A 12,365-nucleotide genomic window follows, 5' to 3' on the forward strand; every position below is an offset into this window, starting at 1 on the left:
ATGGCTTTTCATTGGAAAAGAAGTATGTTAGTAACAAAACTCCTAGAGGTGTAATTTGATTATTGATGCTGGTTCAGATGACGATTTGACGGACTCATCACCTGTACCATTTCCCTTGAATTCTCACTTTGCTATCTGATCCAGTTTTTTATTGAAAGTACAGTGGTACCTCAGGTTAAGTACTTAATTCGTTCTGGAGGTCCGTACTTAACCTGAAACTGTTCTTAACCTGAAGCACCACTTTAGCTAATGGGGCCTCCTGCTGCTGCTGCACCACCGGAGCACGATTTCTGTTCTCATCCTGAAGCAAAGTTCTTAACCTGAGGTACTATTTCTGGGTTAGTGGAGTTTGTAACCTGAAGCGTATGTAACCCGAGGTACCACTGTAATGCTATTTTTACGTTCTTTATTACTAGTTCAGATCTGGCTGAAAGCTCAACAAGCTTGTCATTGCCTCAGGGTTACTGTCTGTCTGGTCAGGTGAGGATGAGAAGGTGATGGGCACACACACCACTTACTGTTCTTTGTCTTTTTTTTCTTGTCAGGTATCTAGCATATAAACAACTGATATTGTCAAGCAAAGGGGTGGTTCTGCAAATGGCAGGCGAAAACAGTTATGATCACCCACTATAAAAAGTGATAATATGGGATGACCTAGGCACATGCTGGCATTAGATGCATCAAATTGAATAGGGCCATCAGGGAAGTTTGCTAAGAGCATTGCATTTGCAAATGCAGTTGTCTGTGTGGCGTTCTTTGTTTAGCTGTATAAACTGCTGCATACAATGCACTGAAAAACACAGCTGGAGGTCACCTGCCCCCCTCCAAGCCAAAGCAGAGAGGACACATTGTTTTAGTTGTGTGACTCTGTCATGACACGACATATCCTCCGTATGTTTCTTTTCAATCAAGGCAAATGGAAATGCTGTTGCGGTGTGCTGTGTCTCTGGGGGAGAACACTTTGCATGGGTCAAATAAAATTAAAGGGCAATTAAAGAAAATGTACTCCAATCAATACCACCACCTCCCACCTCAGATTTGAGCTTTCGGTTGATGCATTGTGAATTCATTGCCATCAGTTATCCTGCCGTTCTAAGCAGAAGGACTGAGTGCCACTGAAGGTGGAGGCTCCATTGGAGGCAGGATTCCCCACCCCCCTTAATGATACTGCTTGAATTGTAGCAAATTGCAGGAGGAGCGGCTTAACGCAATGAGAATTCAGTAGGGTGTTTTGGAAAAATAAACAGGAGCTGAATTTATACATAAAAATGATTGTGGGTGAAAGGAAATCCCGCCCAGAAGTGTAAATTGAGTTCATTTTGGGCTCTGTATTTCCACACCCACCTGCCAAATACACCACTTACCGGTAGTTCTAGAATGGAACATGTTTCAGGGTACTGTGTGTTCATGATTCCCTGACTGATCCACCATACCCAAAAAAACTCAGTTCGCTTTTTTCAAGCCATGCCTTGCAGGGTGTGCTTATGATTTCTCCACATACTTTGCCCAGAAAAAAAACAACGAATTTTAAAATGTGGTTTTGGATGGATTAATAATCAAATATAATAAGCATAATCAGGATGATAGAAAAATAAATCTTTACTATAATTTTATTTATTTATCATCCACTCCTCACCCTAAGGTCTCAGGGCAGGGACGTGGGTGGCGCTGTGGGTTAAACCACAGAGCCTAGGACTTGCCAATCAGAAGGTCGGCAGTTTGAATCCCCGTGATGGGGTGAGCTCCCGTTGTTCAGTCCCAGCTCCTGCCAACCTAGCAGTTTGAAAGTACAAAGTGCAAGTAGATAAATAGGTACCGCTCCAGCAGGAAGGTAAACGATGTTTCTGTGCGCTGCTCTGGTTCACCAGAAGTGGCTTAGTCATGCTGGCCACATGACCTGGAAGCTGTATGCCGGCTCCCTCGGCCAATAAAGCGAGATGAGCGCTACAACCCCAAAGTCGGTCACGACTGGAGCTAATAGTCAGGGGTCCCTTTACCCTTTACCTTTAATGTTATTGCAGAAAGATATGTGTCAGACTCACATTTTAACAATCACAAAATAAAAGTCAAGCCTATTTTTGGTTATATTAATAAATATAATAGAATCACATTAAGACAATGGCTACACTTTCTGTGAGTGTTTGTTTAAGGGGGCAAAATGGTGAGAGAAAGGTCAGCAGTTAAAACAATGAATGTTAATGGTGGTTAATAGCCAACACAGTCACTTCAACAGTGACTCAGTGAGACAGAAGTTACATTGAATAAACATTTCAGCAGTACCTATTTTAAATATTGCCATAACAAATTATAACTTGCATATGAAGTTCAAATCATCCCCCCCCCCAAGAAGCAGATATGAAAAACAATATTCTTTTAAAATCAGGACTGGGTTTTTAAAAATGTATTTATTACATTTTGCTTATGGTGTATCGTTCATTATAAACTAGACTAATGAAGCAGTGTTAAAGATTCAGTGCTATAAGAAGTGGGAGGTGGTATTACCCCCCTCCAAGAAGAACCCATCCATAAAATTCACAGTCGACAGAAAGGATTTTATATCTTCTGCTAGCAAGATAATTATCCAAAATCATTAGATGTTAACTTTACACTGTTATTATTATAGCTACATTCGATAACGCATTCTACAAAGTTTAGTGGACTAAGTTACAAATAAGTAGGAGCAATTGCCTGCTTTTTCAAATGAAAGTACTAAAAGTTATTGTTAACTTTATAGATATTGAAGGATTTAAATTCTTATATTGAATCAATAACGGAAATGGGTGTCAAGATTCAAGAATGTACGATAGATGCACTTTTACAAGTGGCAAACTTTGAAGGGAACAAAATGTAAAACTTCTACTTTATGATGAGTTTCATATGCAACCATCTGTGGCCATGTTTTCTCTTTTGAGCATGAAGAAGGAATTAAATGGGTTGACAGATTTATAAACGTAAATGTTTCTTATGGAAATCAAATAATTTATTTTGAACATGGACACCCTAAAAACTGAGGTGCAAATTAGAATGTATCGCTTCTTTATTACAGCGCAAAGAGACAAATACCCTCATCACTACAATACTTGATGTACAGCCACGATCAACTGCCCAAGGAACAGGAAAAAGCAATGATGAGATTGTTGAGGAGCTCGCTACCTCAATCCTTGCTAAAATTCCTGGTATGGAAGGCACTAACTTTATTTTCTAATAGGACTGCTGATGTAGTTCCCCCTGCTTAATTCCCTGATTTAGGAACCAGCCAATCGCTAGAATTATGCCATTGATCTTTAAGAGGTAGATCATGCTACAAGTGGTGTTAATTCTCATAGCTGAAAACCTATGCATTCTCTCTGTGTCACTAAATTGCTCTCCCTGACTGCAGCCCTAACTCTCTTACTTAGTTCCACATACATTAATACAGGTCATTCCCCAACCTGAGATGGATTGTAGCGGGGGAAGCATCACTTGTTTTATCGTAGTTTAGGATTTTTAAGAGAATAAGAAATAGTCAGAAGCAGCAAGTAGGGAGAGAGGGATTTGTATGGAAAAATGCCAACATGCTGATCTGTGGTCACAGGGATGGACAGCCTCATTGAGAATTGGTCCATCCCAGTTCTACATGTCTTTCCCCTACAATTCCCTCTGGGAGCAACAGAATGCCACCACGTCCCATCGCTCCCGGAGGGGCCCATACATGATCAGCTTTAGAAGCAGGTGAGTCTACTGTTGAATCCAAGTTTTGCAAGTTCTTCCTCCAGCAGGTTTATGTCCCATAGAGTAGGCCTAGGTTTCCAACTTTTGTCTCATACACATACATATATGAAAGTTTCTCAGCCAAGAGATGCCTAGAAGATTCGCAGATGTTTCTACAACAACTGAAAAAAACTTCTTAAGAATTTGTGAAGAGAGATATGACCATAATGTTAGCAAGGGAAGATTTGCCTCCATCGTAGGCCAAGCAAGTTCCAGCTGCTTGGAGCTATTCCCTCACCTCAGAGGTCACAGGTGAAGGCTGAAGGTTATCCGTAATCAAGACCCAGGGATGAGGGCAGGAAATACCAACCATGGCACCATACGAACACCATGTTATTTCTGTTCCTGACACCACACTTGAATGTGTGCTCTTTTATTCTATAAAAAAAAACTTTTTTGTAAGCCACTTTGAGAATTTCTGAGGGTTAGAAAACAGAATATAGGCATTAAAAGTCGCATACACTAGCCAATAGATGCCCATGCCACAGCAGGCGCTGTTCCCAGCAATTTGACTTTACCCCCTAATGGCACACTCTTCCATTGCCTCGAGGGAGATGGATGCCAGCAACTATCTGCATGCTGGTACCTTGCAAAGTTCTATGTAGGGTTGTTGTTGTTGTTGTTTTGAGAACAATGTGCTTCCACTTCCAATGAAAACTTACGCGTGCTTTTCTGTTCTGAAGACGATCAGCAATATGAGGGGCAGAATCTGCCTGAAGCCTTGTTCTGTACCCTCTTGACAGGGTCGGAGGAAGGGGGTGTAGTGGAGGCGATCCACCCAGGGTGTCACCACTGAGGAGGTTGACAAAATGCCGGATGGCACTCACCGCAGGGCCTGAAGTGCACCTGAGCCACATGTCTCTCCTGGGAGTGACACAGTGGCTTGGGTGCCCGCAGGCTCCAACATGCCCCAAATGGTCCGCCCACCGCCTCCCGCTCAGCTGTAGGGTGGCAGAGTGGGAGGAGGCAGGCAGACTCCTTGGAGGCCCCACAGAGCGTCCTGCCCTGACTCGCCCCACTCCTGGGTGCAGGGCACACGTGTTGTCCCAGGCGCCCAATCAGCTTGCTCCTCCGCTGCCTCTTCACCTCTTTTGCTTTTCAGAAAATATTTGTAGGAAATCACTTCAAATGTCCTGGCTGCCCTCTAATAATTGAGAAATATCTGATAAACCCACAAGTAAGATCCAGCACTCTGCCAAAACAACAACAAACTTATCTTGAAATGGCTTGGCTTGGTTGGCTATGTTGCCCAGCACTGACTATAAAAACAGCTTTTCAACAATAACAACAGACAGCTTTAACATAATTATTTTATTATTCACCGATTTAAAACTCTTATTTTAACTGGAGCTTCTCCTGAGAAGCAGCATGCAGCGCAGGTAGCATTCTTGTGGACAATTTATATTCATCTTTTCTGAGGCAGGTCATGTGGTGAAGAATGCTATATCTCTCTTGTTTAGTTGAGACAAGCTGTTGTTTTAAATAAATACCCACACAATATCTACCTAATTAATCAAGCAATTACTCAAAGCAAAAGAGTTAATTAAGGAAGGAAAATGTTTAATTGGTTGCCAGCCCTACTAAGTAATCTGTCAACCATTCTGACAGCTATAACTGTCTTGAGCTAGTGCAGACCAGAAATGAAGAATGCTATTTTCCACAAACCTGGAGAGCTCTGCAGTACCATCCTATGCGTGTTTTCTTAGATGTAGTTCAGTGAGATGTATTCTCTGTTGGAATGAAGGAAAGAAAGAAAATAAATATAAAAGAAGAATTCTGTGGATGCCAAGTACACTTTGGTGAGAGAACCGCAGCAGAGATTTAAAATCACAAAATATGCAGCAAAGTAAAGCTTGGAAATATAGGCCATTAGACCTTTAAAAGATACCCGTCTGTTTCTTCCAAAATTCCCCTCTTCCTCAGCATAGAAAAAGACCACACATTTGGGAAGTTTAAACGTCAGATTCATGTGATTTCTCCATACAACATTCAGAAAAAATTGCACAGGCAGTAAAAGTTGATATAGTTTCAGTGCTGAAAGTTCCTAAATTATTGGTATATGAAATCAGTATAGTATATAGTATTTATAGTGTAGTATAGTGCCTTTTAAAATGGGGTTTCAGAGTTTTTAGGGGTTTTTGAATGTATTATGTAGTTTTTCAATTTCATTGTTCTGTGTGGGACAATGACAATAAAGATATTGTATATCGTATACAAGAATGGCTTGTAAGAGCCATGTGGACTGAGTCTGGAGCAACTAGCTCAGACCTCTTTACAGGGATAGCTCCAGATTCTATTAGCCTGGAGCAAATAACCTTGCTTGAGGAACCCGTGTTAGAAAATGTCACGTATGCCAGCAGCAGAAATCGTTTGTGGTCTTCAGTTGCTCCTCTCAAGGTATCAGGAGGGCACACATGCTTCTCATACCAGGCTTGCTTTTCCCTTCTTACGTAGCAACTATTCTAGAGGCAGTCCTGCCTGGCCATGGGAGCTCATCTTTTATTCGTTAGAAGCAAAAACTATGTTTCTGCCTCCTGAGAACTGTTTGGTTTGCTAACCTTCCTACCAGCACCACCTCCCTTCGCCAAGGGCATAGGATTGATAAATCCCATTCCCTGGAAAGCTGTCAGCTGTTTTGGAACACAAGGTTGCTTTCCCTCGTGTATAATATGTAAATGTCAAGTGTCTTGCACCTGCCAGTTTATCAAACATGGCAAGATTACCAGTAGTTAGATAATTTTGTTTTTGGTGTCTTGACTTCAGCACATACACACATCATTTCCCTTTATCATAGAAATCATAGACTCATAGAGTTGGGCCTGAGGACCATCCAGGCCCCTGCAATACAGGAATATGCAGTTGTCCCTTACAGTGATTGAACTTGCAACCATGCTCTAACCAGCTTTTTATTAAACAAAGGGCTTCAATTGAATCACTTCACTGTGAAGAGTGAAGTCAGCTTCCCTTGTGAGGTTTGCCATTCTGGTCCACGCAACATGGAGTTGAAGGGGAGACAGAGAGATTGAGCAGAGGGGTGGCCAGAGAGAATCCAGCCATTGCCCAGTGGGACTAGAAAGGCTGGTTGCCATCCATGCAGACTTACCCTCTGTTACATTTCATCTCATCTCTCTCTCACACACACACCCCTATGAGCAGGATGAGAGAAGTTGTGGTGAGCTGGATGAATTTACGGAGGTTAGACTCCTGGTTCAAGGTACATCCTTAATCCTAACAACAGGTGCAGAAATGGCTCTGCCAAATGCTTCTGTTGCTGTCAAGAGTGTAAGAGACCAATGGGCCTGCTGGGCTTGTGCTGTTTTTTTAAATCATGTATAGAAGTGGGTCAGAGGGAATTTCTCATGTTCTTGCTTAGTAGAAAAAAAAATAGTTGCTGACGATAGCTGTATGTTCTAAATGGATGGTAATGACATGGACAAGCTTTGTTCGGAGATTAAATCAGCATTTGTGTTGCAGAAAAACTTGACATGGACGTGGCTGCTGAAGCCCTTTTTGTCAAGGATGACAAAGGGCGGTTGGACTCTCTGACTACAGTCCTTGGGCAAGAAGTGGATCGTTTCAACCGTCTTCTCATTCTGTTAAGGGTATAACAATATTTTTTTCCTTGGCTGGCATAAATATTGATGTTCCTGATTTGCTGTGCTTTTACTTAGAAGCCAGTGCTGTGGAAGGGCAGCCTTATTATGCTAAGAATCAATATGCCCCAAAAGCTACTCTTGAGAAGCTTCTGATCTTAGCATAATATAATAAACCAGAGCTGAATATAATGAAAAGGCTCTTGAGATTCTGCTGGGAGAATGCAGTGAACCTGTAAGGCCAATCAATTATCTGTTGTGTCACTGTCTTAAGATGTCAGCAAAGCATCGTTTAGAATTTGTTTGTTTGTTAAATTTACGAACTGTTAAATTTGCAGGCTGCTAGATTGTAAGAAAACCTCTAAGGAGTTTACAAATTACCTTATAAAAAGAGAAATATTATGTACTTGTCCTTTAAATATTTGGGGGAATGACAATGGCTTTAAAAAAAAAGAGTTTTGAAAACAAGGCATCTAATAAAATGCTTCGATATTTTATTATGGCAGGGAACATGCATTCTTATATGACAGGAATTCCTAAGACCCATCCTGCCTCTCCTCCCTTGAATCTGGATGTGATATGTTGTGTCTACTTACAGTGCCATGTTAACCCCCCAGCACTGTTCACTGGGATGGGCTGTAGGATATTTGCCTCTACACCAGTCTCCCATCAGTGGAGAGGAGAGCTGTTGGGTCTGTCGCAACCTCAGCTTCACCAAGGTGGGCAGTAGACTCCCACTCCTGCTGGTGGTTTCCTGAGAGCACCAGGCAGTACAAAGTTTCAAAACGGGGAGTTTCAGGGTACGGTGGCAGTGACTCTGCAGTTGGTACACCTTGGAAAACCATAGCTTTAACTGTACGGACCTTTGTCATCTGTTTGTTCTCTGGAAGGCATAAGGAATAGGTTGGTTGGTGGGCTGGCAGTCTGGTTGGATCAGATAACCAACTTCTCCAGACTACGAATCCACAGGGAAACTGATGAAGCTGTAATATATCACGTGGTAATTTTACAGAGGATATGTGAAGAAATGTGTGTTTGTTTTTGGCAAAAGCAAATGTCTATGTACTGGTGCCTTGTTGCTCTTGCCTCTCTTTTCTCCTCTGCTCTTGTTTTCTTCCCCATTCATGGAATTCAGATGGTACATTTCTCCAAACAGGGAGTTGCCTTTTGCTTATCACTCTTGTAAAGCATACACTGGTGACATTCTAATAATAACAAGAAAGCAAGAGAAAGGTGTGTGCTTGAAGCTAAAGCAACACCCTTCTACTTCTGCCTCGTACAGCTTGTTCCACAATGCTCCAGTGTTCTTGCTTGAGGCCAGGCCCTACAGTGCAATCCTATTCATGCTTTCTCAGAAGTAAATCCCATTTACTTCAATTGCATCTGCATCCAAGATGGTATGTGTAGGATTTCAATCTTGCAAATGGCGAAGAAAATTGGAGAAGGAAAACCCTCATAGTTTTCAAATGCTACATCACATGACATGAAATGCCCAAAGCTTCTTGGACTTCACATCTGTCCTTCCTTAGCCTCTCATTCCCTATATAATTTGATTCTTCCCTTTCAAAAGTTGCTCTTTTCTTCTGCAGCTTAGATAATTTAAGTACTTTCCACCTGGCTTTCCCCCAGCATAGCGATTTGGCCACAGAACGGGATCATATATCTTTGGCTCCAAGGACTGAGGAGTCCCTGGCTGCTACACGTTGCTACAGTGGCTGCATTTGGAAGTGCTGCTTTCACAGAATGCAAGATTGATTTTCTCTGCCACCCATAAGGGTTGCAGTAAACTTTGTGGCACAGTAGCATATAGTGGTTTTTTAAATTAATTGTTATCAATCTTCATTACTGCTAAAAATACTCAATAACCTTGGACGAACGGAGTGGACAAAACAGGATAACAGCTCCAAGAACATATCACTGTTTTTACAGGCATATAATTTTACTGACAGGGAATTTGCACCCTTGTTTTTCTGCGTATTTGTTTGTGTAGTGTTTGATTACAGGTAATCCCCAATACCTCCATTTGGCTGAAGTATTTGGGGACAAGATGTGTAACTAGTTCCCGTGCCTTTGGTATAAAATTAATCAGTGTTAGGCCTGTGGGTTTTGCATTTCCAAAAAAGCCATCAGTTTTCTCCTAGCAGTGCTTTTCTTCTAGAAAAAAAGGTGCCTGTACTCATCATGAAGTTGTTACAGTAAGGGCAGCTTCCGTGCCCTCCTAAATCAATAAAAATGCTTAACTAACTGAGGTTCTGTCCCCCTAACAAAAATCCTGGCTATATCCATGGGCCCCTCAATGTTCCAAAAGTGCAGAGGCGAAGTGCAGAACTGAGCGCGTCACAACTCCTTCTCCTCTTCCTTCTCCTGCTGTGGAAGGGAAGGAGGAATGAAGCAGCCTCCTGCTGGAGGATTGCCTGCAGCAAAAGCAAAGAGAGAGTGCCATTATGAGCCTGATTGGGCTGTCATAAGAGGCCTTGGTTTTCCATGGCACGATAAAACACACTATCATTGTTTAACTTCCAGACCTCTCTACAAACGCTTAACAAAGCTATTGCAGGATTCGTCGTGATGTCGGAAGAAATGGAGAGAGTGTACCACAGCTTTCTTAACAACCAGGTTCCATCCCTGTGGGCCAATGCAGCCTACCCATCACTGAAACCTTTAGGAGGATGGGTCAAAGATCTCGTGCTAAGGACGGCTTTTGTAGAAGTAAGTATAAATGCTGTTGGTTAAGGGCTAGAGTAATTTTAGGGTTCAGAGCTGACCTTGATCTTTCAAGTGTGGGGGATATTACGAAAGCAAGTCCTTTCATTTGGAAACCCTGTCTCAAAAGCTGGCACATAAAATGGCACACATTAATTATTCTTGTTACACCCAATAATATAGCTTTACAAAATACAAGCAAAAACCAGGTTCATGCCCTGAGTAGCTTTTGCAGCTCTGTTCCCTCTCAATCAGGAGAGGCGGCTGAGGTGCTAGACTGTTACCTGGAGGCAGCTGCATAGGGGCCAACAAACTGAAATTAGATCCAAAATGCAGAATACTGCCTGGGGTTTGATTTGGAACTTGTATAATCCCTGCTTTAAAACAGCTGCAGTTCATTTCTGGGGCCAATTCAAGGCTCTCACACCAGGGTTTAAAGCCCTATATGACTTAGGCCCCAAATTTATGAAAGACCATCTCCTTCCATTCAAATGCTCTTGGGTATTAAGATCAGCAGACAGGTCCCTCTTGGTAGTTCCATTTCCATTGGAGATTCAGGGAGGTGTTTGCCGAGGAGAGGGAATTGCTGTGACATCCCCTAAATTTTAACTGAGTAGAACAAGGGGAGAAAAACAAGTGTAAGAACAAGAATAGACACTTACATGTGCTTTGGCTTCATTTCTTTATGGGATGAAGGACTAAGGGATTGGAGCAAAGTCTTTTTTAGCAAGGGCTTTGAAGAACCTGAGAGAGTTGGCCCCGTGTGGGTGTTTTACAGGGGAATTTCAGGCATAAGAACTAGGAAGAAGGAATGAACAGCATCAGCTAAAAAAGCAAGGACCTTCAGGCAATTGAAGTGTTGAAGGAATGAAGGCCATAGGCTAGTTTATTAAGAAGAAGAGATAAGGGGGAAACACCATACAAAGAATATAAACACTAATGAGTGGAATAATAGAAAACCATGTGAAAAATGCAGGCCTTCCCCATTTATTGCAACTTGGCTCCCTTCTCACTTGAATTAATAAGTGCTGCTGCCAAATATGAGTCACAGCAAACAAACAAACCAGGGAACAATTTGCGAAGTGAAGCCAGTATTCCCCATTCTTGGCGTTCTTTGTTGGAAATCAAGCCCATATCGGGAGAAACTGGCAACTCTCCCAGGCACCCGGCTTGGTCTCTAGTTGACCTCCCTGGCTGCATTCCCCAGCAAGATCTAGGCTAGGTCTCGATAGGCGTTTCTTCCCAGCATGGGAAGAGCACACCCACTCTCTCCTGCTCCCCCGGCAGGGAAAGGAGATAGACAGAAACGTATTTACATGCTTTTATTTCTGTCTCTTCAGCATTACAGAAAACGTGTCTGTACTCTTCAAACTTCATCAATCAAGTAACAAAGACTTCCTGTACTTCCTGTACATACACAAGAGGAAGGTCTCAAATTACACTCTGAGCAAATTCCGGTGCATTGCCCTGTGAACTGACTGTCCCACTGTTTCCCACAGACAGTCCCAACATTCCCATCATGTGATGTTTTCAAGCTACCAGTTTGCAGCTGCGTTGCTTCCATATCGTAACATTCTTCACAATGCAGGGTTGAGAGTAATTGCGCTATTGCTCCTCCTGATTGGATTAGCTAGTTACTTAGCAGCACATGTGAACAACCTACAGCTCCTGGGCTACATGCAGCTTCCGCAGGCCTTCCCTCCAGCCTGTCTGTTTGCCCACCCCCAATTCACCTGTATCCCATTCTTCCCTTAGCACAGAGTTCTATTTACATGGGGAGGATGATGCAAGAGGATGACTCCCCATGGATCTTCCTCCCCGTTGCAGTTGTGCTCCTCTCAGCTCGCCAAACAGATGTTCAATAGGGAGAGGAGAGTGTGATTCCCAGCCCAGTCAGCTGAGGAGCAGGGAACGTGCACAGTGGAACCACTGAGATGCCCTGGCCACAACCTAGCTGACGGACACTAGGAAGAAATGTGCCAATCAGCTCTACCCAGCACCAGTTAACTGATATGGGGGGAGGCACATAATGGAAGCTCTGCCTGTTGAATGTTTTCCTCTTCCCTGCTGCCTTCGTGTGTGTGTGTGTGTGTGTGTGTGTGTGTGTGTGTTGGCAAGTTTGTGGGGGGCAGGGGGCTGTTTGCATATGTGCACATGCATATGCATAAGTGACCTGCCACCAATGGAAACCCTGGAAACCCACCTCTGATTACCATATAGATACGTTCGTGCGGGCGGAGAAAGAATTCACAGTGGAATTAAAAGGGCAAAAGGCATCTTAATGTGTGCATTTGTGACTGCTGTTGTTTGATACTATGT

At 42.8% G+C, this 12,365-nt stretch overlaps 1 protein-coding gene across 2 annotated transcripts in view; it reads left to right on the forward strand.

The window, feature by feature from the left end:
• Positions 1-12,365, forward strand: part of DNAH6 (dynein axonemal heavy chain 6) — a 127,789-nt gene that overhangs the window by 107,912 nt on the left and 7,512 nt on the right. For both annotated transcript variants that reach the window (XM_083718044.1, XM_083718045.1), the window contains 3 exons: positions 3,047-3,176; positions 7,225-7,352; positions 9,867-10,052. In XM_083718044.1, the coding sequence (XP_083574170.1) occupies positions 3,047-3,176; positions 7,225-7,352; positions 9,867-10,052 (444 nt within the window). The remainder of the gene's footprint in view (positions 1-3,046; positions 3,177-7,224; positions 7,353-9,866; positions 10,053-12,365) is intronic.

The sequence above is a fragment of the Podarcis gaigeae genome (assembly GCF_964106915.1).
Source record: "Podarcis gaigeae genome assembly, chromosome: 17".
NCBI classification, from domain to species: domain Eukaryota; kingdom Metazoa; phylum Chordata; class Lepidosauria; order Squamata; family Lacertidae; genus Podarcis; species Podarcis gaigeae.